Genomic DNA, 27,818 nt, shown 5'->3' with positions numbered 1-27,818 from the left:
ATTTAAAAGTATTTTTTAAAAGTTTGGTCAAACATTAATTAGTCAAAAGCTTTTGAAATTAATTAGTCAAAAGCAAATTAATTAGTCAAAAGCAAATTTATTTTTGAAAAGAAAGAAAAAGCAATTGTCAAAATAAAAGCAGATTTTACAAGCTAGGCCAAACAATTTTGCATCTCCAAAATCTTGGTAGGCTAATGAGTGGCTACAAACAACGAAATCCAATTCCAATTCCAAATCCAGTTCCAATTCTGAGGTTGAACAGAGGACCATACTTTAGTCTTGACTCGAGTTCTATATCGGAAACCCATAAATACGTTGCCAATCACAGAAAAAGCAAAGGGTCCATTTATTGTTTTCCGCTTAATTTGTGATTGCGATGCTATAGAAATAAATAAAGTGAATTAAGGAGAGCACATCATAGGGATGGGTCTTGTCGTAACTTAGCAATGATAGGTGTGAATTTTCAGCCGTCCATTTATATATTTGCAAAATTTGCTCCGTCTCAAAATCCAGCAGCAAACTACAACTTCTTCCATTTTCCATTGCAAAAGTTACCCGTTTCTAGAATCGGCTATGGGTTGGGATTGGACTTCTCACCTAGCCCAGGCGGCGGCGGTTACTATAATAAGCAGAAGAGGAGAAAATTCAAAGCTGCATTGGTTAAGGCAAGTCGAAAAGAGTCTCCCTATGAAGTTTTAGGAGTGTCTTCATCGGCGACGGCAGACCAAATCAAAAGGGCCTATCGCAAACTTGCTCTTAAGTATCATCCTGATGTTAACAAAGAGGTAGCGTAGCCCTTTGAATTTATTAGTTTTAACTTGATAATTTGGATGACCTAATAAATATGTCTATGCGTTAAGTGCTGAAGTTTATAAAATGATTTTAGTTAACTTCTCAATCAGTGTTGGCAAAGGCTCATTTGAGCGCGCTTAAGCCCTGAAGCTCAAAAAAGCTCAGGTATGCGCTTCGCCTCACTTAGACTGCGCTTCAGTGTAGGCAAGGCACTAAGGTGTGTCCTGATTGACTATAAGTCCTATCTTGAATGAAGCGGTACAAAACAATAAATATGATTGGCAAAAAGATATATTAGTTGTTGAGGAAATCATTATGAATGAAATTGTCATTTTTTCTTGCGTTACATATATATTTTTATTTTTTTCTTCATTGTGCCTTTTTAAACTAAATCCCACACTTTAATTGTGCTTTGTGCTTGAAGCCCCAATTGACTTGGACCGCTTTTTAATGTTTTTGCCTTTGACAACACTGTTTGCAATAACACATTTGGCGCTGTTGCTTATAGCTGTAGTGGTTCATCAGTTGCAAACCTCCCGTACTTGCTTTGTATTTTACTTGTTCACCTAGGATTAGCACTAGAAATAGCAAAATATACACACAAGCAGAGGCAGATCCATGATTTGAAGTTTATGGGTTCCTCCCGCGATCTCAAGTTAATAGTGTAATAAGAACTGGGTTCACAATCAAATATTTATAGATATTTAGTGGATTTTTTATTATATATACATGGTATTGGCAAAAGCTGCTGGGTTCGCGTGATCCCCGCGCACATAAATCTAGCAACAGAAATTCCAAATATGGTACAACACTATTTATTTTACTTTAGGAAATCAAGGCATTATTTGTCAAATTACCTTATCCTTTTTCACTTTTTGCATGGTGCTTGTTGACGGCAGGAAAAGAAGAAAAACATATAGCCTGAAGTTAAAACGGGAACTAGGAACTAAAACTTTCTCTTCCTTCCCGGTGATTAAATCTGGTTTTATTGAAGGACATCTCCCTTTTTGTTAATGCCTTTCTGTACAGCCCAATGCTCAAGAAAAGTTTATGAGGATTAAGCATGCATACAACACACTATTGAACTCCAAAACCAGGAAGAGATATGATTCGGGAAGTGACACAACAAGTTCTTCATATTATAGTGGAGCAGGAAAAAATAGAAGTACTGCAGATGAAGAAGACTTCTATGGCTTTGGTAAAACACCCTTGCTAATTAGTGATATTTGCTGCTCACTTGTACTTAAGTTCTGTTAGTATGCATGTTTGTTTATGTCCAGATAAAAAATCTTAGCTTTGAAATAATAAAGCAACAGCTGCTTTACCTTGCCATCCTGTGGTCAGGAGCTGTGTTCAAAACCTCTTATCATTTCTTTCTTCAAAAAGAACTAAAAACTGTAATAAGAATTTAAACATGAAAATAGTAAAAGCATCTGTCATCCACTAATTAATCAACTTGAGTGTGTAGTCTGAAATGCCTCCAGTGTCTTGATTGACTTGTAACATTTACGAAAGAAAGTATGAAGGTCGACTTCTGAAGGATGCATTAGCTGATCATAAAACTTAGGCACCGGCTCACAAAGTAGAATGAATATCTTACTTCCTTCGCCACGAACTCTTCGCGCTTCCCCCAGTTTTTATAGATAGGCAGTAAGTGGGGGGGGGGGGGGGCTTTTTGACATAGAGCAAAGGGGAGCTCCATTGAACTGGTTCGATCGTGGATGGCAAATCTCACCACAAAACCTGATTACTTGGTTGCTCAATAGAGTTAGATGTTTGAACCTCATAGTGACACTGAAAATTGTTTGTGATACCTCAAAATAGACACTACACCAACATTCTGAATAAAGCAATACTTCCACCCTAAGTTGCTCCGACACGGCAATTTCAGTGTTCAGAGGGTTCACCTATGATATCCATGCTAACGAACTATATGCTTTTATTAAACAAAATGAAACCTGAAAAAAACAAAAACCAGAGCACAAGAAAAACAAAACAGAACTCTACGTTTATCTGTTCACTAATCAAAAAAAAAAAAAATTATTCGTTAATCTGTTCAGTAAGGCAGTTCTTATCTCTTTTTGGTTTTACATTCTTATGTTTAACCCCTTCATGCTGCAGGTAGCTTTTTCACGGATGTTCAAATAACAATAGGTAGATTTGCACATGGCAGTTAAAGATACACTATCGATACTTCAACTGCGCTAGGACATTTTTCACATATAGCCCGTCTTGCAGTTAAAGAGTCATGTGGGTCTCAAGTCTAATTTCTTTCTGCAGCGGACTTCTTTAGGGATGTCCAAGAAGAATTTCGGAATTGGGAGGCAACTGTCGCTTCGGAGGGAAAACCAAAGAGTTTGTGGGAAGAATTGGCGGTAAGAACTTGATAAATTCAATTGGTATGAAAGAAAAGCACATTTAAGATCATACAATATGTGGTTAACGCCTTAACGGAGGGCATTTTTAACCAAATCCAATAGATCGGCGGAAGTTTTGGTCTTTTCCCTTTTTGTTTTAAATGGTCCGTTAGTTTTTAGGACATTTTGGACCAAAAGAAGACGGCTGTGGCATTTTTGGCTCAGTAGGTGGACTGAAGGCATTTTTGTACCAAATCCAATAGTTTAGGGGCAGTTTTGGCCCTTTTCCGTTCTTTTTTTTCTCCTTTTGATCATTTGCCTCCTCTTACCACCCTCTAGGTATCATCCTTTATTTTCCTGTGAGGTGCCTCTGGCTTAGATACCCCTGGGTACAGAGGTTGAGCAGGTTTTCTTGGATGTGAAAATCGTTTAACTATTAGAGGTGGACAAAATTGTGGTACTTCTACTCTGCATACGATAAAGAAAGAATTGGAGTTTCTCTCACTATAAAGTTTGATTGTTGACAGGAAATCGGAGAAGAATTTGTTGAGTTCTTAGAGAAGGAGCTTAATATAACCGATGCAGAGGTAGAAGAAGAAAGCAATGATGAAAGACCCCAGAAGGGAAATGCACAATCTGGAACAAACAGAACTGGTAATGGAAAAGAAAATAGGACAGAGAAAGATAGCAGTATTGAAGAAAATATTGATGAGATTGAAGCAACCCTTGCCCAATTGAAAAAGGAATTAGGTCTCTAATGGGATTGAATTGATACTCCCTAAAAAGAAGAGCAACAATGTATTGAAGAACATCTTCTTGATGTTTTTGGTTGTGTCTGGCGGCAAACTCAAATGGTTCACCCACTTTGAACATGTACCAACTGAAAATCACAAAGGGTGTCCTTTATTCATTTCCTTGTACAGCTGCTATGATTCACAAAGTTTTTGCAGTAGTCATGGTGAACTGGCTGCTACATCTTTTGTTGTTTTAGATATAGCTTGTATCAAAAGGTTTCATGTGTATTACTATTATATAGAAATGGGAGTTGGGGTGTACGGATAGGGGTACTATAGGAATTACTGTTGTTTGTCATGTGTATTTGGTATTTTGCTCTTCAATTTCAGTCATTTCATGAATTCATGTTCCTTTTTTAATGGTGAAACGTGCTAAGCCAACTGGGTTCCCCTTCTGCTTCTACCTTCTTTGTTCATTTGCATTCTCCATCGGTGTTACTGGGTTTGGAGTACCGTTTTCTTTCTGCCATATTTCTTTCATTTGTTTCTTTTTCTCTTCTGTTTCTTCTCTATTAACTGATTTTTCTGCGGTTGGTGTTGTTTCTTTCTCGCCTCTGTTTCCTTCTGTTATCTTCAATTAGCTTTCTCTTCTGTTTTTTGCCTTTACTTGGAAGAATTTGCTAGAAGCTGTACATGCATGCAATAATATCTGTCTCATCTGCTCATGCACATGGCTTTTCTTCCTTAGAACTATCTTTTGGGCAATACAGAGATGTATACTTGAGAGAAACTGATCTTTAGGAACTTTGTCTAGCATTTGGGAAAACATCTACTGGCGCCTCCTGTTAAAGAGTTGATTGGATTAATTTCGGCTGGCTTACAAATCTAAAGGTATGATGGCCGCTGCATTCTTTTTGGGTATTTTTGTGTCCTTAGGTAAAACTTTATGTGCCATAGGTGTTTGTTAAGATAAATACATGTTATGTTGAAATGTGAAGTGAGAGCTTTCAAATAAAAGTCATGGTTCTACTCTAGGATATGAATTACTTCTTCTTAACTCCCACCAATCTCTTATTCTCTTCTTCTCTTCAAATTGTGATCATTTTACTGTAATTACTTCTTCAGTTCCGAAAAAGTATTTTATTAGATTTTTTGGGACAAAAGGAGATGGCAGGGAGTGGTCATTGCTACAGGGGAATACTACATTACCTTGAAGTTCTCTTTGCGAGACCAGAATTTCACATTGCATCTAACTGGGGTTTATGGGCCATATACAAGACATGAGAAAAAAGACTTGTTGCGGGAACTTGCAGTAATCAGAGGCATTTGTCCTGGACCCTGGGTTACATGTGGAGACTTTAATACAACCAGGTTTGCATCTGAAAGAACCAGCAGCAGATGTGGGCTGATTTTACAAACTGTATTGAAGAATTCAAACTCATTGATCCTCCTCTGACTGGTGGTAATTTCACCTGGATTAAAAGCTACAATCACGTAGCTACTTCAAGACTGGACAGATCCTTATTGTCAGATGAGTGGGATGATGAATATAAGGCAATCAAACAGATTGTTATTCCAAGAGTATCCTCTGATCATGTTCCTTTGCTTTTACAGTGTGGAGACTGGAAGAAATCAAATTCTTATTTCAAGTTTGAAAGCTTGTGGCTTGAAGTTGATGGATTTACTGACATGTTGAAAGAATGGTGGAATTCCATCCACATGGTGAGGATGAACGTGTCCCGAAAACAGACATCTACATGGGACTCGAAGACATTGCCAAGTGTGAAAAAATAAAATGGAGACGAAGGTCTAGGGTTCTTTGGATTAAACAGGGGGACAAAAAACCAAGCTTTTTCAAAATGATGGCCAATGCACGCAAGAGATACAACAGCTTTAACAAAATAGAGATGAATGGGGTGACTTCAGAAAAGCTTGAGGACATTAAAAGGGAAATCTTATGCTTCTACCAGAACCTTTACTCTGAAACTGAAGATTGGAGACCCAGGTACAATATTGAGGACAGCTACAAAATTACTGAAGAGGAGAATCTTTGGCTTCAAAGACCATTTGAAGAAATGGATGCCATTCATGTGATAAAATAGTGTGCAAGTGACAAGGCACCTGGTCCAAATGATTACTCAATGTGTTTATATAAAAAATGCTTGTCTTTCATCAAAGAGGACATCATGAAGGCTATGGAGGTGTTCTTTGAGCTTTAATGCCACATACATATACTTAACAAGAATGATGTTGTGGAGTTGAGGGACTTCAGACCCATAAGTTTAATTGGTATCTTCTAGAACATCAGTTCTAAGTCGTTGACAGAGAGATTGAAAAAAGTAATTCACAGATGGCCTTTATTAGAGGCAGACAGATCATGGATGTTGCTCTTATTGCTAATGAATGCTTGGTCACAATGAAGAAAAGCAGCTGCTCGGGAATTATTTGCAAGCTTGACATAGAGAAAGCATTAGACCATGTCAATTGGGGCTTCCTTATCAATATGCTTAAGGAAATGGGAGACTCTCAGTCATCATCAATGGCTCGCCAGAAGGCTTTTTTCCATCACAAAGAGGCCTCAGACGATAGATCTGATATGTGATCGCACTTTGTGTCCTTAATGTTATATCATCTGTTCTGAGTGCAAGTAAACTGCATATAAATGAGAACAAGGTAAATAATCATCCCGACAGGAACTGCATTTTCTAATACATTCCCGTTTGATTTTGTTCCAGCAAATTTTCATTGCTCATTAGATTGTAGACTGAGGTTACTTTGTTCTTAATGATAAACCAAAGTTTTCATCTGAAATCTTGCTCTTTGTTTGGTCATATATAAATTGAAATATCATATATGCTGCTTCATATAACTGTTTAGTAATCATTTGATTTGTTTGCTTAGGTGGAACTTATTTCTTGAACTTAGTTGTGGTTCATTAGTTTAAGTTGTTACATAATATTCCGTGTATCTAATGAATCCATAGCTAAAAGGCTACATTTGCCTATGGTCTGAACCAGAGCCATAAAAATTGGCGGAGCCACATTGAAGCAAGGGGTGTCAAGCGATACCCCTTCGCCGGAAAATTACATTATTTTGCTAGATAAATTTTTTAATTTTATGTATATTTACTATACGTTGACTCCTCTTGACTTTTCGATGTATTTAATTATTTATATTTTGACATCCCTTGATAAAAATTGTGGATCCGCCACTTATAAAAAGTGATCAGTTTTTCCCCATGGTGAGTCGGCAGCCCTTAAAACTCAAATAAAATTATTTCCTTAGTATTTAAAAGTCAAAACGTGCAGTTTCTTCTGACTGAAATATGCAAAGGCAAATAATCAATACCTTTGGTATTCTCTTTTTGATAAGGAAATGTGTTGGAATGACGTATTTTGATTGACTAAGCAATATCACATGTTTTATGCTTGGCGAATGGATTACACTACCTTAAAAAACAGAGATCTTGTAGAGAACTTGATATTATATTGCATTCAATTATTAGTATCAACATATCAGCCTTGTTAGACGAAAAAATATTATCAGCCTTGTTATTTAGTGCTACTATTTTTTTTTTTAATGGCGTTAGATTTCAGGTTGTTATCTCAAAATTTTATTAGCAATTTCAAATGCATCTTTATTATTTAAGAATATTTTGATTAATTAGGAAAAAATCCATGCCGATTTCCTATTAATTAATCAACTTTTACATTATTTCTTTCCTCCGCAAATGGAAAAAATATTATTGGTTTTTAACACAAGAAAATAAGTACTAGCAAGAGACATTATTTAATTCCTAAATCTACGAAGGGAAGCTTATAAATAATTTATAGAAAGATTCACTATTTTGTTGTTTAAAAGTAATTCTCGAAAAAATTATTTTGATAGAAACAATTCACAGAATAAGCAAATTTTCCTCTAAAGCTATCCCGTAATTATTTTTAAATACTACTTTGTCAATTTCAATTTATATGACAGAATTTGCATTGGCATGAAATTAAGAAAAGAATAAATTTATTTAAAATTTATAATTTAAATCTATTATGATATTTTTGTTGTTATAAAAAAATTGTCATTAAAGATGAAAAGTAAAATTTATTATCAATAGAAAAACGCAATTAAAAAAGTGAATCCTTAAACCTTTGACGCTCAGTAAAAATGCAGTACCCGCCACGTCGTCAGCTTCCTTAAATCTTTCAGTCTCTTTCACAACTAACATCTCTCCCCTGCTATCTATATCTTTATTAATTAAAGCGTTAACCTAACTCTTACTATTTCTCATTTTCTTCTCTTCAAATTCGAATTCTGATCATTTTACTACTAGTACTAAATGCGATTATCAATTTTCCGAATTAAAGAATTATAGAGTAGAGAAACAAACGAAATGGAAAACGGAAAAGTAGAGGACGGAGGAGTTTGCTCATCGGAAAGCGTTAACGGCGGCGAAGATATCTTCAGTTGCCAAAATTCCGATGCTGATCATCTTGTTATTATGGTCCACGGTATTCTCGGAAGGTGTGTTTTGTGTGTGTGAGTGTGTGTGTACGCGCGCGCTACAGTTTAAGTATATTATGTTATCATTTTCTATTCATTTTGCGGAATATTGAAGTTGAAGTAATTATCTGTTTATGAAATCGAAGTGTTAGAATTTAATTAGACGGGAAAAATTGGAGAATTTTCATCTTACTTTCTAGTTGTTAGTGATTTTTGAGATTCTTATAATTGGTCCCTGATATTTTAGGTTCTCTTAGTCCTGCGAATATTATAAGTAGTTCGTCCGGAAATGGAGGATATTTGTTTAGTTTTTGCTTATATTTGTTATTTTACACGTTCCTTTGTTTACTTGGAGTATCTGTGCTTCAACTGGCTTTTAATATAGGTGGATCCAGGATAGTGAACTTTATGGGTTCTGGATCCTACTCAAGAGCTAGTAACGGGGTTCTGAGTTACATTTTTAGTAGATTTATTAACTATAATACAAGGTTTGAGCTAAAGTTACTGTGTTACATCCGCCCCTCGCTTTCATTGCTTCATTATCTGGGACATCTTCAAAACTTATTTAGCTAATTGATTGACTAGGTAATATTCATCTATTCTACTTTTTGCCACCATACTGAATGTTTCTTCAGTAGGTAGATCACGAAATTTTCCACTTCTCCATGCCATAAACAAGCTGCTCTTAGACTGCATTCTGTGTTGAATAGTTTCTTTGGTTTGGGTATCTGCACTTGAAATGCGTAGTTCTTGAAATGCGTAGCTGTGCCGCCATGGAACGATCTTCTATTGGAGTAATGATAAAAAGAAATTATGAAAAGGAATTAATTCCTTCTCTAGTTTTTACTTTAGCTGAAAGCAAAGGTACTTATAGTTTGGTATTGTAATGGATGTATTTCAACAGCGCCACAGACTGGAAGTTTGGTGCTGAGCAGTTTGTTCGGATGCTTCCCCACAAAGTATTTGTTCATTGTAAGTTCATCTATTCGGAGTGCCATTTCTAATTTCAAATGCTTGTGTTTCTATATATTGCAATTCCTCTACCATTCCCTTGCACTTACCATTTCGCTGCTTTGGCAATAAATCTCAGGTATCCTTTTTGTTATTCTCTGCCTGTTACGTTGATAGATCTGATATGTGGTCGCACTGTGTGTCCTTAATATCATCTGTTCTGAGTGCTAATAAACCACGTATAAATGATAACAGAATAAAGGATTAAGTGTCATCCTGGAAGGAACTGCATTTTCTTATACATTCCCATTTGATTCTATTCCAGCAAATTTTCATTGAAAATTAGATTGTAGATTGAGGTTTTTTTGTTCTTAGTGATAGGTCAAATTTATTTATTCATCTGGAATCTTGCTCTTTGTTTGGTTATACAAAAATTGAAATGTTGTATATGCTACTTCATATAACCTTCAAGTAATCATTTGTTTGCCTAGGTGGAATTTATTTCTTGAACTTAGTTGTGAGTTATTAGCTTAAGTTGTTATCAACTAAACATTTTTGTTGTGTGCCTCTAATTTTGGCTTCTAATTCTTGAAACTTTTGTTCATGTTGAATTCGTGCAGTTGTCTGAACCATCTAGTATAAGTTATTAGAGAGGAAACACTTCTATTAATTTAGTTTAGGTCTACAACACATTGCCTCACGTGCGTAGTTTCATTGATAAGTGATAACACTCAACTTAAGGTAATAGTCAACTCTGAATGGAGTCCCCAGCTTCTTTGTCCCAATCTCTTAATTGAGATTTCTTACGTGAATAGATAGCTATAATGATTCAGAGCAGATTTTATTCTGGCATGTTACTCTGTAATTCTACGCTGTATTGTATCTTCTTCATTTTAGCCGAGTGCTAGTGAGCTACTTGCAAGATTGTATGGACATTTGTAGTATATATTGCTCAGTTGACACATGCATCCAATCTACGATAACTATTGGATATAAGTGCACAAAAAATGGAATACCAAAAGGAAGACTACTGAAAATGATTTCCTCTGCAGGTAGTGAACGTAATATGGCAAAACTAACATTGGATGGTGTGGATGTAATGGCTGAGAGATTGGTTGAGGAGGTTATCTTCTGATACTATTCATTCATCTTTTTTATTCTTTTCGCTTATGTGCAATCCTTTTTTCTAATATGTGCTCTAGAGCTTGGTATGCTTACCAAATCTACTAACGATGTGGAAATGGATTTAGGTTCTTGAAGTGATCAAGAGAAATCCAGGTCTAAAGAAAATTTCTTTTGTGTCCCATTCTGTTGGAGGGTTGGTGGCAAGATATGCCATTGGGAGATTATACAGACCTCATAGAATGGAGAATAGGGAGGATTTATTGGCCAATGCATGCGTAGAAGGGTCAAAGGGTACGATAGCTGGTTTGCAACCAATAAATTTTGTCACTGTTGCCACACCTCATCTTGGTTCTAGAGGTAACAAGCAGGTATAAGTGTATATTGAAATCATTACCAATTACTTAAAGGTAATATAGTTTTCGTTGAAGAAAATGGATTATTATCTTCATTCAATATGTCTCTTGTCTCGTTGTTGGGTAAATGACGCTTAGGAGCAGATAGAGATGGACTCACACTCCCATATTGTGATGCTTTTAGAGACCAGGTATAGTTAGTTTTACGGGTCATTTGGCATGCCAATATAACTTTTCCTTCAGATCGAATTGTAATGGGTTGTATTGCTCTCCATCATCCCATGATTGGTGTTTTGGATATTTAATGAGATATCCTGTTGTTTATTAGGTCTGGTTAGGAATAGTATTTATCACCAAATATCCTTGATACAAGTTTAAAATTATCGTTTTCTTTTGTGGTTTTGCCTGTACTTGTTTCTGAAAAAAAAAGGAATGGTGGTTTTAATTTCAAAATTATGTCAAGCTTTTCTGAACATTTATTTTCATCCCCGAGTGCGATCTTCATGCAAAAAACATTGAGATCTGGAGAAGTTACTGCACAGTAGGAGATTCTTGCTTTATAGCAACAAAGCCAGATAAAATGCAGCAAAACAAAAAAAATGGCCTGGGGGAAGAAGAGCGTATGATGTGTGGAGGATCCAGTAAAGGAGATCAAAGTGGGGTGATGTGGGTTGAGGGAGATGATGCAGGTGTGTGGATGGAAGGATGGGTTGACAGCTATTTGTGCCTGGGCAGAAGCAGAAGAGCAGCCATTGAATTAGAAGTGCCAGTTTTCCAATTTATAATTGAGGGGGCCGAAAAGTCCTTTTACCATGCTTATATAGTGGGAGTGTGGATCTTTATTAGAACTCCATCACTGGACAATTCTATCTATTTTCAAGTTGATAACTTGCGTGACACATGATCGATTCCAAGGGTGCTAAATGGTATACAATGTGAGAAAGTTTTTTATCTAGCCACATCTATCATATCATATCTGCACACTGAAAAACTTCTCAGATCTTGTCGTAATGGTCGCTCTTTAGTAACCTTGAAAGTTGCTCATGTATGTCTGGGTACGTTTTGATTTAGGTTTCTTTAGGAGGTTTACTGAGCTTTTAAAAGCATCAAATATCCCAGATTAACCCTTTAATCTTGGCACTTTCTGGTAAAAATCATTGTTCTGCTGCGGTGATGCTTCTTCAAGAAGTGTCAATTCAGTGACGGCAGATCGTACTTATTTGGTTTGTCTACTTGCCTATAGCTTAGAATCAGTTGTTTGGACATGATAGTGTTTAGTCGTACATATATTTTGATCCCATATTAATGCTGCATTACCGTGGAAATAGAAATGCTCCTTTATCTGACTATCTGGAAGGATCAAGGCTATTGCGAATCTTCGACATATTCCTTTTGTTGCCTAGATCTTGAGGAATGCGAAATTGTAGTTCCTGTTTTGTCAAGCGTGTGTGTTCATGATTCTTGTTTGTAAGATTTTGAAGTTTCTTCCTAGTCTATCTTAGAAAATATGCTATGTCAGCTGTTGAACCTTTTGGTAATATTAATTCTTTAAGGTATTGTCAGGTGCCATTTCTTTTTGGTGTAACTGCCCTAGAGAAAGTTGCTTTTCATGTAATTCATTTGATATTCAAAAGAACAGGGCAGCACCTTTTTCTTTGTGATAATGATGAAGGGAAGCCCCCATTACTTAAACGCATGATGGAAGATGATGGTGAACTGCGCTTCATGTATGTTACATAGATTAATATAGTTCATTGATTGGTCCTGTGTTTATTGGGAACCTGTAGTAAATACTGTCTATGATGTTAATTAGTTGAAAAATACATGTATACAGGTCTGCATTGCGTTCGTTCAAGCGCCGGGTTGCATATTCAAATGTTGGCTATGACCGTATCCTGATTGCACTGTTGAATCACACATTCAGCAATTATGATACCCTAACTTCTGAAGATAGACCGTTTCTCTTTAACAATAATTGTTTAGATATTGTTGGTTGGAGAACATCATCTATTAGACGTAATAATGAACTACCCAAGGTACAATCATCCTATGATATGTCTTTTAGCTGCCACATGTTAGTTCTTATGTGCAAAATCACTGTGGTGCTTATAGTGGGAAGACTCCTTGAATGAAAAGTATCCTCACATTGTGTACGAAGAACATTGCAAGGCATGTGATGGTGAGCAGGGTGAGTCCGTGGTGAAGAAAGATGATTCTTTGGACAAGACGGAAGGTTTGTAGCTCTTTTCTTATGACAAGAAGTTGGCTTTAGTTCAAATCATTTCTTGCTTTTCTTAGTTCCATTGTCCTCCCCCCTTCTGGGGTCTCTGACATATTCTGTAATGCTGCTCTATAGTACATGCATGATTGAATATAATTTTGTATCTGTTTTCTAGTACATACCACCGTTAAAAGATAACCAATATTTGATCCTGAAATCTTTTGCTATTTATTTGGTAAAATGGAGATGGTATTAGGTCCTCTCTTGTCTCATATGGATCCTTCATTTTACTTAACAAATCTGGTCGAATGTAAACAGGTGTGCATTGGGTATGAGTACATTAGAATACTTCAAAATACACTAGAAATTATGAAAAAAGATTGTTTACTTATAGCGGATACATACACCACTTGCATTGAACATGTAGCGCTAAAACAAATGGAGGTAACATAGGCCCTCATCCTTGTTACACATTGCGAATCTTGTAACTTGCCCTACGCTTCTTGGTTCGAGTGGTTGTTTCTTGATTGTATTTTGTTTTAGTCCACTAGAGATTTTGATTTTGGATTGCGGCCTCAGGCCCATTATATATATATATATATATATATATATATATATATATATATATATATATATCTGTGTGTGTGTGTGTGTGTGTGTGTGTGTGTGTATTATTTGCCTCTCTTGGCTTCTAAATATTGCAGTATTCATGCTTTGGACAATTATACAGAGGAATTGGTGACTGGTTTATCTAGAGTGTCATGGGACAAAGTAGACGTTAGCTTTCACAAGAGCAAGCGTAGATTTGCCGCTCACAGTGTTATTCAGGTCTATCTCTTTCACTCCTGACTGCAGATGCTTAACAATATGATTGCCCAAAGCATTTTATAGATATTTTGTTGGTTCTCCTGGAACCACAGTCAAGTCAAAGTTGATTTACATTGATAGAAGTAGGAATTATACATTGTTTTTGTGTAATATGTGGAAATTAAACTTTTTTTCATCTCCCTCACAGATTTAAGACTGAAAAAGCACTTACGAGACTCATATCTTTGTCCTGTATTTTCATGTTTTTCTCCTGTTCCTTGCATGTTTTATAGCCTCAAGAATTATTAAGCAAAAGTATTAACTAGTTATCCATCTTCTACAAGGTTTTAAGTTATGGAGAGAAATTGCAATCACCCACAATTTACCTTTTTGAAACAGGAGCATACTGTTCCATATTTATCTGTCCTAACCCTATGGGATACATCTTAAGAGTATTGGACTTCTAATTTGACCTTTCAGTACTAGCAACAACAAACCCAGTTTATTCCCACAAGTAGGGTTTGGGGAGGGTAGTGTGTACGCAGACCTTACCCTGCCTTTGAGAAGGCAAAGAGGCTGTTTCCGGTAGACCCTCGGCTCATGAAAGATAAAGGGAAGGGCCAATGACAAGCAAACAAATCAAAAAAACCAAGCGAAAACACTAGGTAATGCAATTAGAAAACTAAAGCGAAGGCAACAACAAGTAATAACAGAAGTCTAGAAATATGAAAATACACGAAAGACACTAAGTGATGTACTAAAGCTACTATAACAAACAATGACAAAGCATAGTTACCTAACCCTCTACACTAATTCTCAACCGCCACACCTTCCTATCCATGGTCATGTCCTCAGTAAGCTGGAGCAACGTCATATCTTGCCTAATCACCTCTCTTCAATACTTCTTCGGCCTACCTCCACCCCTCCGTTGGCCCTCAAGGCCAACCTCTCACACCTCCTCACTTGTTCATCTGTGTCTCTTTTCCTCTTCACATGCCCGAACCATCTAAGTTTCGCCTCGCATTTTGTCCTCTAGAGAGGTCACGCCCACCTTGTCTCGGATAACTTCATTTCTAATTCTGTCTAACCTGGTATTCCCGCACATCCATCTCAACATCTTCATTTCAATCAGCTTCAGTCTTGATGGCACATTCTTATCACACAAGATACTGGAAGCGAGCCTCATTTTCATCCATCCCGCCCCAATACGATATGTGACATCATCGTCGATCTCCCCACTCCCTTGAATAACTGACCCAAGAGATTTTGGCTTGAACCATGTCTGTTTCTGGACCACTTTGCCACTTTAGACATGTAGATGACATAGTGGAGGAGTGCCTAGTGCTCAAAAATGATAAGATATTACAATCCCAAGTTGTGGTGGTGGGTAGCAGTGGAGGGAAGAGCCAGTGTAAGACATTGACATTCTTGGAGCGTGCTATGTACTTTACCCTATTCTGTTCTTTTGTTTGAATTCATAAGCTAGCTGGGAGAAAGGCATTACAATTTAAAGCAGTAAACAAAAGTAATTTTTGAGGTGTTGAAATGCAGTGTGGGATAGATGGTTGCTGGTGATTGGACGTAGATATTTTGAAATGTGATCTTATGCTTTGTTTAGAAAGAAGAGGAAGGATATGAAATGAAGAAAGTTTTATAAGCTTCCTCTCCGTTTTGGTATGTAAAGGTGGAAAGATACTGAAACTCAAAAAGGAGTCTACCTTTCTCTTGGGCTTACTATTTCTCTTCCCAAAACAAGGACAAATCTTATGTCATACTTCCATTATTTCCTTTTAACCAGACCAACGGGACTTGCAACTTTTTTCACTCTTCTATTTTCTCTCTTTATTTTTCTCATCCCGTTCTCTTCCCTCTAGGTTCCGTGGAATGGGTTAGGTCATCTTTGTTGCTTATTAAAGGGGTTGAATGTGTCATTCACTTACTACACCCTGAAACTAGATGCGTTTTGTCATTCACTTAATAAACCCTGTAATACTTGCAGTTTCTCATTCACTTCATAAACCCTGTAACTACATGCAATTTGTCATTCAATTGATAAACCATGTGACTTAATGCAATTAAAAGTATATAGAGTAAACTGTAAAAATGCAACTCACAATAGGATTAAAGCTTTTTCACCTTTTTACCCTTAGTCAAATGTAATGTGGGCTTAAGACTGTAATGCTCATTGGATGTTTACAGGTGAAGGATCAATATATGCATGCCGAAGGTGCTGACGTTATACAACATATGATTGATAATTTTATTGTATAGAAGCCAAATCAAATCTGAATTATTCAAGGTGATCTACGATTTGCATCTGTAGTCTCTTATTTCCTTTTCTTTCCTAGACTTTGGATTGTCTTGCATAGAAGGCTTGTTGTGGTCTGCTGACAAGTAATTTGAATTTCTCATCTTTGGTTGCAGCCTTGCAGGTAAGATTCTTTTGGGTCTCATTATAACCCATTTTATGAATTGTAAACAAGAAACAATTATGAGGAACTTTGTTAACTCACTGTGCTCTAGGGTACATGAACACAGTTCATTCATAAAATGAAAAATATTATTTCCTCAATACAATTTCCACTTTCCTATACTGGAGTTTGGAGTTTATGTTCCAACGTCAAACCACTGATCACATATCTGATATCACCCTTCCTATGCAAGACAAAATTTGTAGGAGGGGGAAAACTTCTCTATGACAAAACACAATAGTTGAGTTCTGTGGTAGCAGTGGCCACATAGCCTAGCCCTATGATCTTTTATACTATAAATTTCCGATAGTAATTCTAGGTACTATTGCATCTAATGTAGGGTTAGCCATTTTAGAACCATCAATGATTAGTGAACCTGCAGATCCATTTGTAACCCCTATGGAAATATTACCCAAGTGGTATTTGTAATAGTAACCTTGTTGTTCTCTACTAATTAACTTCAGAGAATCACATACACTCCTTTCATATTAATCAGGTTTGTGTCATTGACTTCCTTTTTTGGGGAATTGAAGTCAAGATAATGACCGATAAGTTGTACTCAATTTTTACTCAATTTTTGCTTCTTTAAGAGCAAGGAGTACAATTTTCTATGCAAGCCAGCACCTTGTGATAGTTCTAGACTTAATTAAGCACAATGTACGAGACGTTGAAGCTGCTAATAGTAACTGAACAACAAATTTAGTACAAATAGTTCATGAAAAGTAGAAAGAAATCAAAGAGAAAAGCTAGATTGATGAAAATACTGAAGGCAGAAAGAGAGACTTGTAAGATATTATTAAGGCTACTTTGACGTTTAGGAAATAACATTAGGTAATCTGTCTTTAATTTATTCATTTGGATAAATAATAACGTTAGGTTGTCTTTAAGATAGTACCTTTACTAGCACTCGATTATGGCGAAGCGGTTTCAGAATATGCTTGGGATATATGGCTTATACAAAGATGACGAGAAAGGTTGGGAAAATTACTCCATGTATTTTATCTAGTTAAAGGCAAACTTATCTCATAACTCAGCATGTGCGAACTTGCTCATATTGTCGGTTTCAAGCCCGGTAAGTGATAAGGGTTGTAGCTGATTAGCAGTAAGCACAAAGTTAGTCAATTTATGATGAATCCTCGTAATACATAATATATCATTGGGACGTGTTCACCAAGGCATGTCACATCGACACCAGAGATGAGCTTAAATGGAGCGACATGGTGAATGAAAATTCATGACCTTAACTTAGAGTTTGAGATTAAGGCATTTTGCTGCAAGCCTCTTTCATGGTTTTAGAGAAAACTGTGAGTTAATCCATAGGATGCTTGCGAGCAAGGAGTTAGATCAACATTGCAATCAATTGGGTGTAAAACGTATTATAAATAGATACAGAGGTTTTCAAACTGGGAGTAATTGTTTGGCTTACATGTGACTTCACGAAAAAAATAAAAACAGCTAGTATTTTGGCAACATAAGAAGTGTTTTACTGCAACAGAAGACCATTTTGTCTTTTTTATCGGATAATAGAATAGAGATTTTGTTTATTAATTAGTTTATAATAGAGATTTTGCAACCAAAAAAATAAATAAAAATGGTCATTCGATTTTTAATTTGTGAACTAAAATTCAATTGTACCTATATACCATAGAAATTTCAAAAAACGCCAGAAAATGCTACTCGAAAACACAAACTATATAGGCTGCGACTCTGCTATTGACTTCACGTAATATCCAGGTGATACTATTTAAAAAAATAAAAACTCATTTTTGGACCTGTTAAAAAAATAAAAATAAAGAACCCTTGATTTCCACATGGTGGAAGACATTAGTTGTAGGTTGAGTTGGAAAATGAGTTTTTTGTTATTTCTAAGTGGTGTCACTTATCTATTATGTAAGATAAGTTGCTGACGTGAGTATACTTACATAACAACCTTTTACATGCGACAGCCTATATTATGCTTTGTAGGATTGGATTTAGCATTTTTTGAGTCTGAGTCTAATGTAATTGCGGTATACTGCTTTAATAATGTTTTTAGTCTTATACTGAATCCAATGTTTCTAAATCCTGGACTGTGATATGCCATGTTTCCAGATTTGCAATATTAAGTTTTCTGAACAAAATGAAGCTTGACCTATCTAGACTGCATCACTTGGACCACTGTGTTTACATTTTTTAAATACAGTCTATGCCTTTTATATTTATGCTTGCTTTATTATGCATCTGCTTTAGTAACAATATTGAAGTCGCACCTATGAAATAACGTTATGTACAGTTTGGAGAATTCTATAAAATAAAAGGGGCAGTCCGGTGCACTAGGCTCCCGCTATGCACGGGGTCTGGAGAAGGGCCGGACCACAAGGGTCTATTGTACGCAACCTTACCCTGCATTTTTGCAAGAGGCTGTTTCCACGGCTCGAACCTGTGACCTTTCTGGTCACATGGCAACAATTTTACCAGTTACGTTAAGGCTTCTATAAAATAAAAATAATAAATAGGCTAAAGCGACATATCAAAAGTTTCTGGATAAGCAAGATACAATTAGGGGTCCCCCTTGGCCCAGTGAGAAAGTTATTGACCTTTTTGGATTTTTGCGGCTGCGCCTTCCCCTTGGTATCTAATAAATGCTCCAAATATCCGATGGCTATCGTATTTGCATTGCCAATACTAGAGCTCCAGCTTGAAATAGTTGGATTTTATATGTCTAAATACTTCGAAAAAAGTTTCAAAATTATCCATTTATTTTTTACTATCGTTTAAAATTACTCTCTAATATATCTCAGGTTGAAACTCCATTAAGGATCAAGGACCAAAACGAAAAGAAATGTTAATAACCTATGTTGATCGGACTCTCTGAAAATATCGATGAGAGCATATTGAATCCTTCAAAAGTAATGTATTTTTGCAGAATCCGATATGGGTGCGACAGTTATTTTGAAGAGTACGTGCAACACAGTTAATAACAAGAATATGGATGAATCTAGAGTATAACAGAAGGTAAATTCAAATATTTGATATAGTAGAGAGGTATTTTTATCCTTTTTCCCATATATACATATACAACATATAGTTGAATTGGAGGACAATTGATGTATGTGTTCGTGCTCAATGCTGGAAAGGCACATATGGCACTGCTATGATGGTGACATTGATGAATTTACTAACAAATAATGATATATGGCCCATGTTAGGGATGTTGAGACAAAAGCTTTGCAACTAGTTTAAAGGACTCAGCAAGTGGTACATCAACTTGTTTCCCCTGTAGATTTTTGTGTTTATCGACATACTATGCATTATGGGAGAAGACCGTCCTTCGTCGAAAATTTATATTTTGTATATAGGTAAAATATTAAGTTTTAGAGGTATATAAATATATTGAATACTTATTATTGGGAAATATTTTTCACTTCTTTTAAATTTGAATTCTCTTGGATAAATTTTTGGATTCGCCACTTACTAGCATAGATTGATTCAAGACTTAAACTTTATGGGTTCAACCTTTAGGGATTGTTTGGTTAGTGGAATAAGGGATAAACAATCTTGGAATATATACCATGCAATATTATTTTATCCCGCGTTTGGTTATGAATATTAATTAGTCTCGGGAACCATTTTGTACTAAGATAATGAGATTAGCTATCCCATATAGAATGTGAGATAACTAACCACGTGGGACATCCCAAGATAGACAAGGATGGGATATCCTTGTCTAATCCCTATCCTACTAACCAACAACCCCTTAGGAGTCGTTTGGTACGGGGATAAGGTGGGATAAAGTGTGTTACTAAATTTATATTATGTTTGGTTGACGGTGTAAATTTATTCCGGGATAAATTTATTTCGTCAATCAAACATAGTATAAACTTAGTCCCAGACTTAATCCTGAATATCTCATCTTGTCTCACCTTATCCCATCAAAGTTGGTATTATTTTATCTCACCTCCCATATGGGATAAATTAGTCTACGGATTATAATTCTAGGACTATAATCCCGAGATAATTTAGTCCGCGTACCAACCGACTCATTAAGGTTTATAATTAGTATTGAACTTATTGTATTTTTAAAATTATGGATTCATATCTATTTTTTATTTCAATGATAGTAAATTTTTACACACAAATTTATGCTCTGTAACGAAAGTACGAAGATAAAATGAAACGACCCATCCGCCTCTGCTTGCTAGTTTCTAGACTTGTAAAACTTGTCTACATATATTGCTATTGCTATAGATAGTACTATGTTGTGATCTATAAACTATCCAAATTTAGGTCACTGTCTGTCTGTGCCTTGGGCTCAGACTGCTGTTGACATAGGGAATGCATGAACCAAATTAAAAAGGGTAGGGTCCAAAGTTCAAGTCCTAAATTCAAGCATCTGGAAATGGTCCTCTGCTTTGGTTCCTACTGTGTGAAGTTATTCTTTCTCTCTGTGTTAATGCTTGGACTATCTTTATCTACTTGCTTAGACACGAGTCATACACAGAAAAGGGTGAAATTTTATATATTTTTCTAAAAGCTAATATGTATATATAAAATAGGTAGATACTGCTTAAAAAGTAAATGCAAAATAAACATCATCACATACTAGAAATAAAGTCTTAGTCCCTACTGCCATATCTAAACTTTGCGCAAAATTCTGTGTATGTCAAGTTATGTGTAATTTAACTGTTTACAATTGGTTATCCATCAGCTTTTTACGCTAGTTATGCTTTGTAAAAACACTTACCTATAATTTGTTTAGAAGTGATTTCGTTGAGTAAAAAATGTTGATACCTTTATAGATAAAACCTAAACTTTGTTTAAAAGCCCTCCTACGAGTAAATCTTAATTAGCTTCATGGTCGTATAGGAGCAGTTAATACTAGGTTAAAATAAAATTAATCTATTTATTAAAAAAGACGAATTCAAGTTTTGAACCTTAAATCAAGAATACTGGTTTAATACAGTTCTTCCAAACATCTTTCTTTCTTAAAATTTCCTTCCGATCAAATTACGCTATATAAATTGTGATGGGTGTGTGTAAACAAAGTCTCACATCGAAGGTAGGAAGAAAAAAAAAATTATATAAGGAGTTGGATACTCTTAATGGTGAGAGGCAATTAAGGAAAAATCATGTAGGCTTGACTCAAAACAAACAATATCACACTATGTTAAGAGTATTAGAGCCAATGACTTGGCGGCAGAACTACGAAGATGGCAAAGTGTGGTGTGGGGCCCAGCTTATGCCTCATTTGTTTTTAAAGATTAAGACGTGTGAATCTGAATACACATATGAATATCAAGATGTGTATTAAGATTAAGATATCTGAATCTGAATACACATCCGAATATTAAGATGTGTATTAAAATCTGAATACTAAAGGATTAAGATTGTTTGATTTTTAACATACAAATGTATAGAAATTTTATTTGAAAATTAATAAACATAAAATTCAAATGAAATACTAATTAATCTAATATTCTATCAATAATATATATATATATATATATATATATATATATATATATTTAAATATGGTAGCTGGTGGTGATGATGGCTAACGATGGTGCTTGTGAATGCCAACTAGAGGCGGTGGTTGGTGGTAGTTTTGGTTGATGGTAGTGGTTCAGGGTAGTAGCTAGTGGTGATTAGTAGTGGTGACGATTATGATTGAGGATGGTAGTGGTGGGTGGTGATAGTTAATAATGGCAGGCGGTGGTGGTAGTTGTGATTGAGGAAGGTGGTGGTAGTTTATAATGATGGGCAGTGCCGACTATGGTTATTGATGGTGATGGGATGGTTAGTTGTGATAGTTGAGGTGGATGAGTGTTGGTTGTGGTTGGGAATGATGGTGGTGGAAGTCGATAATGGTGGCGGCTATGATTGAGGATAGTGGTGGTGGTGGTGGCATGGTGGTAGTTGATAATGATAGGCGGTGGCAGAAATTAATAATGAATATGGATGATAGCATCTTAATGAAATTAAGTCTCGGTTATAGATCTTAATCATACAGGACTATTCAGACCCATTAAGTGGTTGTGAAGTAAAAAAAAAAAAAACAAACTTAGTGATTAAGATCTGAATAATTAAGATTTAGACTTTAAAAACAAACGCACTTAATGTCTGAGATCTGAATGATTCCTCCATTAAGTGCAAACAAATGAGGCCTTAGTGCCTTTGCTCGTCTACATGGTTTAATGGTGATAGATTTTTTGGGGAAAACCATGCGAGCTTGACCCAAAACATACAATATCACACCATATTAAGAGTATCTTCCGTAAGAGTAGTATTTTCACTTGTACAACTAAAACTATAACTATATATGGTTTAAACTATATTAATCACCTTTAAGTACATTAATAACGTTTTAAGATGGTAGATTTTAATGAAAGGTTGACCCTACTGCATTCCACTTGATAAAAGAAGACAGATCGAGAAAGTCTTTGTCTTCTTCCCACTTGGTTAGTCATTGTTGTCCAAAACCTGTAAACTTCAACAAATCAATTCCCCCTCTCCAACATCACGGGACACAATTTGCATTTCCATGCACCTCACAAGCCACACCTCACCATCGTTTAGCTAAGGATAATTCTTAAGAGTGTTGCTATTTGGCCACACTCATAATGGTCCAACGATGGCCACGCTCGTGAAATACTTTTAAAACCTTTGATTTCATATTTGGCTTAACAGCCATTATTTTCCTCCAAAATATTTTCCTCCCAAACAAGCTAATAACTATTGATTATCCCAAAATATTGATCCCATAAAATCATCATTCTCTCATGGGAAGATCAAAAGCTTTCGTATGTATACGTATACTGTTATGTATTTTTTTTAAAATAAAATTTATACGGATGGGAAGATCAAAAGCCTTCGTATGTATACGTATATTATTTTTCGAATATTTATACAGTATACAAAATTCAAGTAACCTTGTTATACCATACACATATGATAAGAGAGCTTTTATTAAACACATAATTCACCACCCTTCCCTTAACCTAAACATGAATGCTAATCAAGAAACCAGTTTTGAGCCATTAAACCCGAATAACAACATAGAAACTAGGTCAGAGCAACTAAGAATGCATTACACATATCTTTAGGGTTAAATTCAGACGACAGTTTGATGAATGAAAATGGGTGGGGCAACATTGATTCAGACGATAACTTCAATGATGGAGAAGATCATGTTGACGATGTTGTTGCTGCTGATGATGATGGCGGCCATGTGGAGAGGACAGGGAAATGTCTAAGGAGTTCAATGAAGAAGATCTCGTAATAGGTCCAATTACTGGAATGCGGTTCAGTAATAAGGATGTTATGTTTGATTTTTACAAAGAACATGCAAGATTAGCAGGGGTTTGCATTGTCAAAAGAACATTAAACAAAAAAGGTGGTGATATTGTAAGGTATGTGCAATATGGTTGTGATAGGTCTAGGAAACCAATGAATAAGCATGCTACCAAGAGAAGGAATTGTCGTGCTAGAATAAATAGAATTTTGGAGGAGAATGGTTCATGACATGTTTCAAAGGTAGTTAAAAAACATAATCATCAATTGGAACCAACACTATCACGATTGATGGGTGGACACAGATCGCTTAGTAAGTCTCTTAAGAGAGCTCTTATAGCCAAAGATATTACTGGCTTAAGACTTTCAAAAAATATAAGATTCGCTGAAGTACTTGCTGGTAGCCCCAAAAATCTGGGTTGTACACCAAAGGACTGAAATTATATTTTGAAGAGTAGAAATCTTCAATTGCAAGAAGGGGATGCACAATCATTACTCAAGTTCTTCAGTGACATGCGGCTAAAAGATAGGGAATTTTACTACTCCGTAGATGTGGATAGTTTTGGTCGACTTCGTAATGTCGTATGGGTTCATTCACACTCTAAGGTTATATATGAGGAGTTCCATGATGTAATATGCCTTGATACCACATACCTTGTGAATCGATACAATATGTCATTTGCTTCATTTGTTGGTGTCAATCAGCATAGGTAGTCCATACTTTTGGGATGCGCTCTTATGTCTAGTGAGAATATAACAAGTTACAAAATGGTGCTCTCTACCTGGCTTGGGGCTCTAAACAATGTTCATCCATTAGCTATCATGACTGACCAATGTGATAGTATTAAGGTTGCCATCAATGCATTGATGCCAAATACAGTACATAGATATTGTATATGGCACATGTTCGCAAAGTTACCTATGAAGTTAAGCGGAGTTCTTGATGGTAATATTGCAAAGGCATAATTTAAGGCTTTAGTCCTTGATAGCATTAACGTTGCTGAGTTTGAGAGAAGATGGACTGATTATATTGCAAAATATAACTTAGATGGAAGGGATTGGTTTTATAAGCTTTATTTGGAGAAGGAAAAATGGGTTCATGTATACCTAAATGACCACTTTTGGGCTGGGATATTGTCCACACAAAGAAGTGAAGGAATGCATGCTTTCTTTGATGGATTTATCACCCGCCAAAGCACTTTGAAGCTATTTGTTCAGCAATATGAGTTAGCCATAAGAGCTAAGTTTGATAAAGAATTGGAAGCTGAATATAGGTCAAGGTACTTTGAACCAAAATATTTGTCTAAATTCGCATGGGAGGAAAAACTTCAAGCATGTTATACTCGTGAAGTGTTTGAATTTTTTCAAGTACAGTTAAGAAAACTGTACCATTGTAAAATCAGCACCCCTAAGATCATCAAGCAAACCCTGGCGTGGAGAAATACATTATAACAGATTATTCGCTCAGGAGTTTTAACACTAGAGATCCATTTGTCTTCACGGTTGAATATACACCTATTGGCGAATATCTAAGTTGCAGCTGCAAGTGGTCTGAAACAAGAGGTATTCTATGCTGCCATATACTTAAGGTGTTATCTCATAAGAGGATTGAAAACGTTAATGAGAGATATATATTGAAAAGGTGGAGAAGAGATGTTGTTCGTCCACACTTGAAACGTTTCTTTCTAAGAGGTTACCCACGTATGACTTCTGAATACATAATGTACAGGGAACTATTAAAGCATTTTGAATGAGTTTGTGATATTGCATTAGACACTAAAGTGAAGAGGCAATATATTATGTATGATTTGAACAGATTGGAGCATGACCTTTTGAATTGGGATGATGATATGATAGCTCCAAATTGGGAATTGGAAGATATACATGACGGTATGGGTGAGGGTGGGGGTGGGGGCGGCGGTGAGGATGAGGGTGAGGGTGAAGGAAGAAATATAAGAGATCCTAGATACGTAGCTTCTCGTGGTTGAATAGATATAGAGGGCGAATTGATTCATACTTTAGAAGTTCACAAACGGGTGGTGGAAGTGGAGTTAGAGGTGATAAGAGGGGTAGAAGTGGTGGTAGACGTGGTGGTAGAGGCTATGCTAGAGGTGATGGTAGAAGTGGTGGAACTCCTCGGCTAGCGGAAGGAATGAAGTAAAGTATAATAAATTTGATTAATTTTTTCTTACGTAAATACATTGCTTATACTTATTAGTCTTCTTTACTCTAATTACAATAAGATGATGCAATATTATCACCACAGAGTAGCTTGACTGATCTAAACAATGAAGCAAATTGGGAAGTGGAAGACTTGACCGTTTAGTTTGAGATGATTTAAGTTTGGAACTTATTTAATTTGATTTGAGATAGATTTGTTTTGAATTTATGACTTTGTTTTGTAATGAGTTTAAACGTATGGTATTATAATTGTCATTGTTAAATGCTTCATTTTATTGTTACTTGCTTTGAATTTAGAGGATTAGACTAACAAAATGTGACTAGTTGCAACTAGTACAGAAGTGAAAGACTTGACAAGACTAAAATCAGTACAAAACTAAGAACTAAAATACTCACATCTTGACATTACTAAAAACGAAAAAAATCCAGTTTGCAACTTAAAACCCTACCTTCAACCCCTATCTTGGTATTTTAAACCCTACCTTCAACCTTTACATTCAACCATTTTTTTTCCTGAAACTTTAACCAACATTCAACTACTATTTTATAACCCTACCTTCAACCCTACCCTAGGTATTGATACACGTATTGCATTTCATGCAATGTTGATCTCTTAATTATTCTACCTGTGACTCTTCTTCTTCCCATTAATTTACATGCGACCCTTCTTCTTCTCAGTAGAAGAGGACACATTAACTACTGCTCTTCTTCTTTCCATTAATTGCTTGCTTCGATTTTCAAGTTGTATTGGTATTAATTGCATTGTAGTTAGTGGTTTGGGATACCAAAGTTGTTTTAATATAATACCTTTTTTTTCGGAATTAGCATCAATGTAAACTACCAATTTACTATCACATTAATGACATACCAACCACTTAACTTCCCTATGAAGTATTTACTCTTCCAATGCATGATCACTGATCATTCCATTTCGGTTTTTTGAATGATAATTTAAAAAAATATTGTTATAGTAAAGAAGACCAATGTGATGAAGATTAAAATTTCATAACATCAATAGTTCAACAAAAAATGAAAAGCACAACTACCATAACCAAAGCAACATGAAAATAAAAGATAATAAAAGGATAAATCAACACAAACACATCCTAGAAATTAATCAATTTCAACCGCATTATGATCAGAAATTCCTTCTCCCTTCACTTGAACATTGAAGACAATATACAGTGGTGCAACATCAACCAACGCAAATTTGACGACGAAACCTCGCTTGACATAATTGTCCAAAATAAAATATTTTCGTCCTACTTTGAACCTTCTTCGATCACCAACACTCATAGATACAAACCACTCTTTGCCACGATAGTGAAGAAGCATGGTTTCTACTGTTGGAGGAAGATGCTTGTAGATTTTTCTTGGAATATACTGAAAAAAGAAAAAAAAAGCATTACTATTAAGTTTTCGAAAAATATGAAACTGAAACAAGAAAAAGCATATATACAATACTGATGCATATATATTTTCTGGAGTTAAGGTATAAGAAACAAAAGTATTTTATGTAAAAGAAAATCAGTTAGGATTAACTCAAGAAGTTATTGTAAAATTAAAAGAAATAAAGTTTAAAGGACATAATAATTACTAGATCGTCGTAGTTGACGTATGAATCAGTCATAACCACTTCAAATGTTGGATGGTTGTCTTCTTCATTATCACTAGTAGAAGAGTAATATAGGGTTGATTTGGTAGAGGGAGAGGCGTCGATAGTTAGGGTTTGTAGGTAAGTGTGTTTTAGGCCTTTAGGGTTTGAGTATATGAGATTATATATATGGGGCCAACCCAGTCCAAAAAATATTTCAAACACCCTCCTCAAAAAGTTTGAATGTTAATTTTCCGTCTTAAGTTTTTTCTTCGTTCAATTTTGACAACTTTGTATCCCATCGTTTGAGTGCTAATTAAATAGTATTTTAATGCTAATTCTATCGTTTTTCATCCTAAATTTGAATCCTAAGTAGAAATTTTGATTATGAAATATAGATATATTTTACATAGAGAGGTTCCTTTTAATAATCACGATCTTGGGACACAATAAGTGTAACGACCCGACC

General features: G+C 35.6%; 2 protein-coding genes and 1 pseudogene across 3 annotated transcripts; all 3 read left to right on the top strand.

Moving 5' to 3' along the window:
* The window catches only part of LOC142167980 (uncharacterized), a 195,093-nt pseudogene that overhangs the window by 104,874 nt on the left and 62,401 nt on the right, over window positions 1-27,818 (top strand).
* LOC107818651 (uncharacterized) lies at window positions 207-4,311 on the top strand. 2 transcript variants are annotated; one of them, XM_016644692.2, is made up of 5 exons: window positions 207-785; window positions 1,822-1,990; window positions 2,914-2,946; window positions 3,073-3,167; window positions 3,677-4,311. In XM_016644692.2, exons 1-5 carry the CDS (start codon window positions 447-449, stop codon window positions 3,905-3,907), a joined length of 867 nt encoding a protein of 288 aa, XP_016500178.1. In that variant the 5' UTR covers window positions 207-446; the 3' UTR covers window positions 3,908-4,311. The 2 variants fall into 2 exon arrangements, with proteins under 2 accessions (XP_016500178.1, XP_016500179.1); XM_016644693.2 differs by lacking the exon at window positions 2,914-2,946.
* Window positions 8,104-16,425, top strand: LOC107818653 (putative lipase ROG1). The gene is made up of 11 exons (XM_016644694.2): window positions 8,104-8,398; window positions 9,282-9,349; window positions 10,381-10,451; window positions 10,579-10,821; window positions 12,370-12,533; window positions 12,641-12,696; window positions 12,790-12,842; window positions 12,919-13,039; window positions 13,758-13,855; window positions 16,034-16,133; window positions 16,259-16,425. Exons 1-10 carry the CDS (start codon window positions 8,268-8,270, stop codon window positions 16,103-16,105), a joined length of 1,077 nt encoding a protein of 358 aa, XP_016500180.1. The 5' UTR covers window positions 8,104-8,267; the 3' UTR covers window positions 16,106-16,133; window positions 16,259-16,425.

The sequence above is a fragment of the Nicotiana tabacum genome, chromosome 13 (genome assembly GCF_000715075.1).
Source record: "Nicotiana tabacum cultivar K326 chromosome 13, ASM71507v2, whole genome shotgun sequence".
Taxonomy (NCBI): domain Eukaryota; kingdom Viridiplantae; phylum Streptophyta; class Magnoliopsida; order Solanales; family Solanaceae; genus Nicotiana; species Nicotiana tabacum.
The sequence above is the reverse complement of the archived record's forward strand: the minus strand, read 5'-3'. Positions and strand labels throughout refer to the sequence as shown.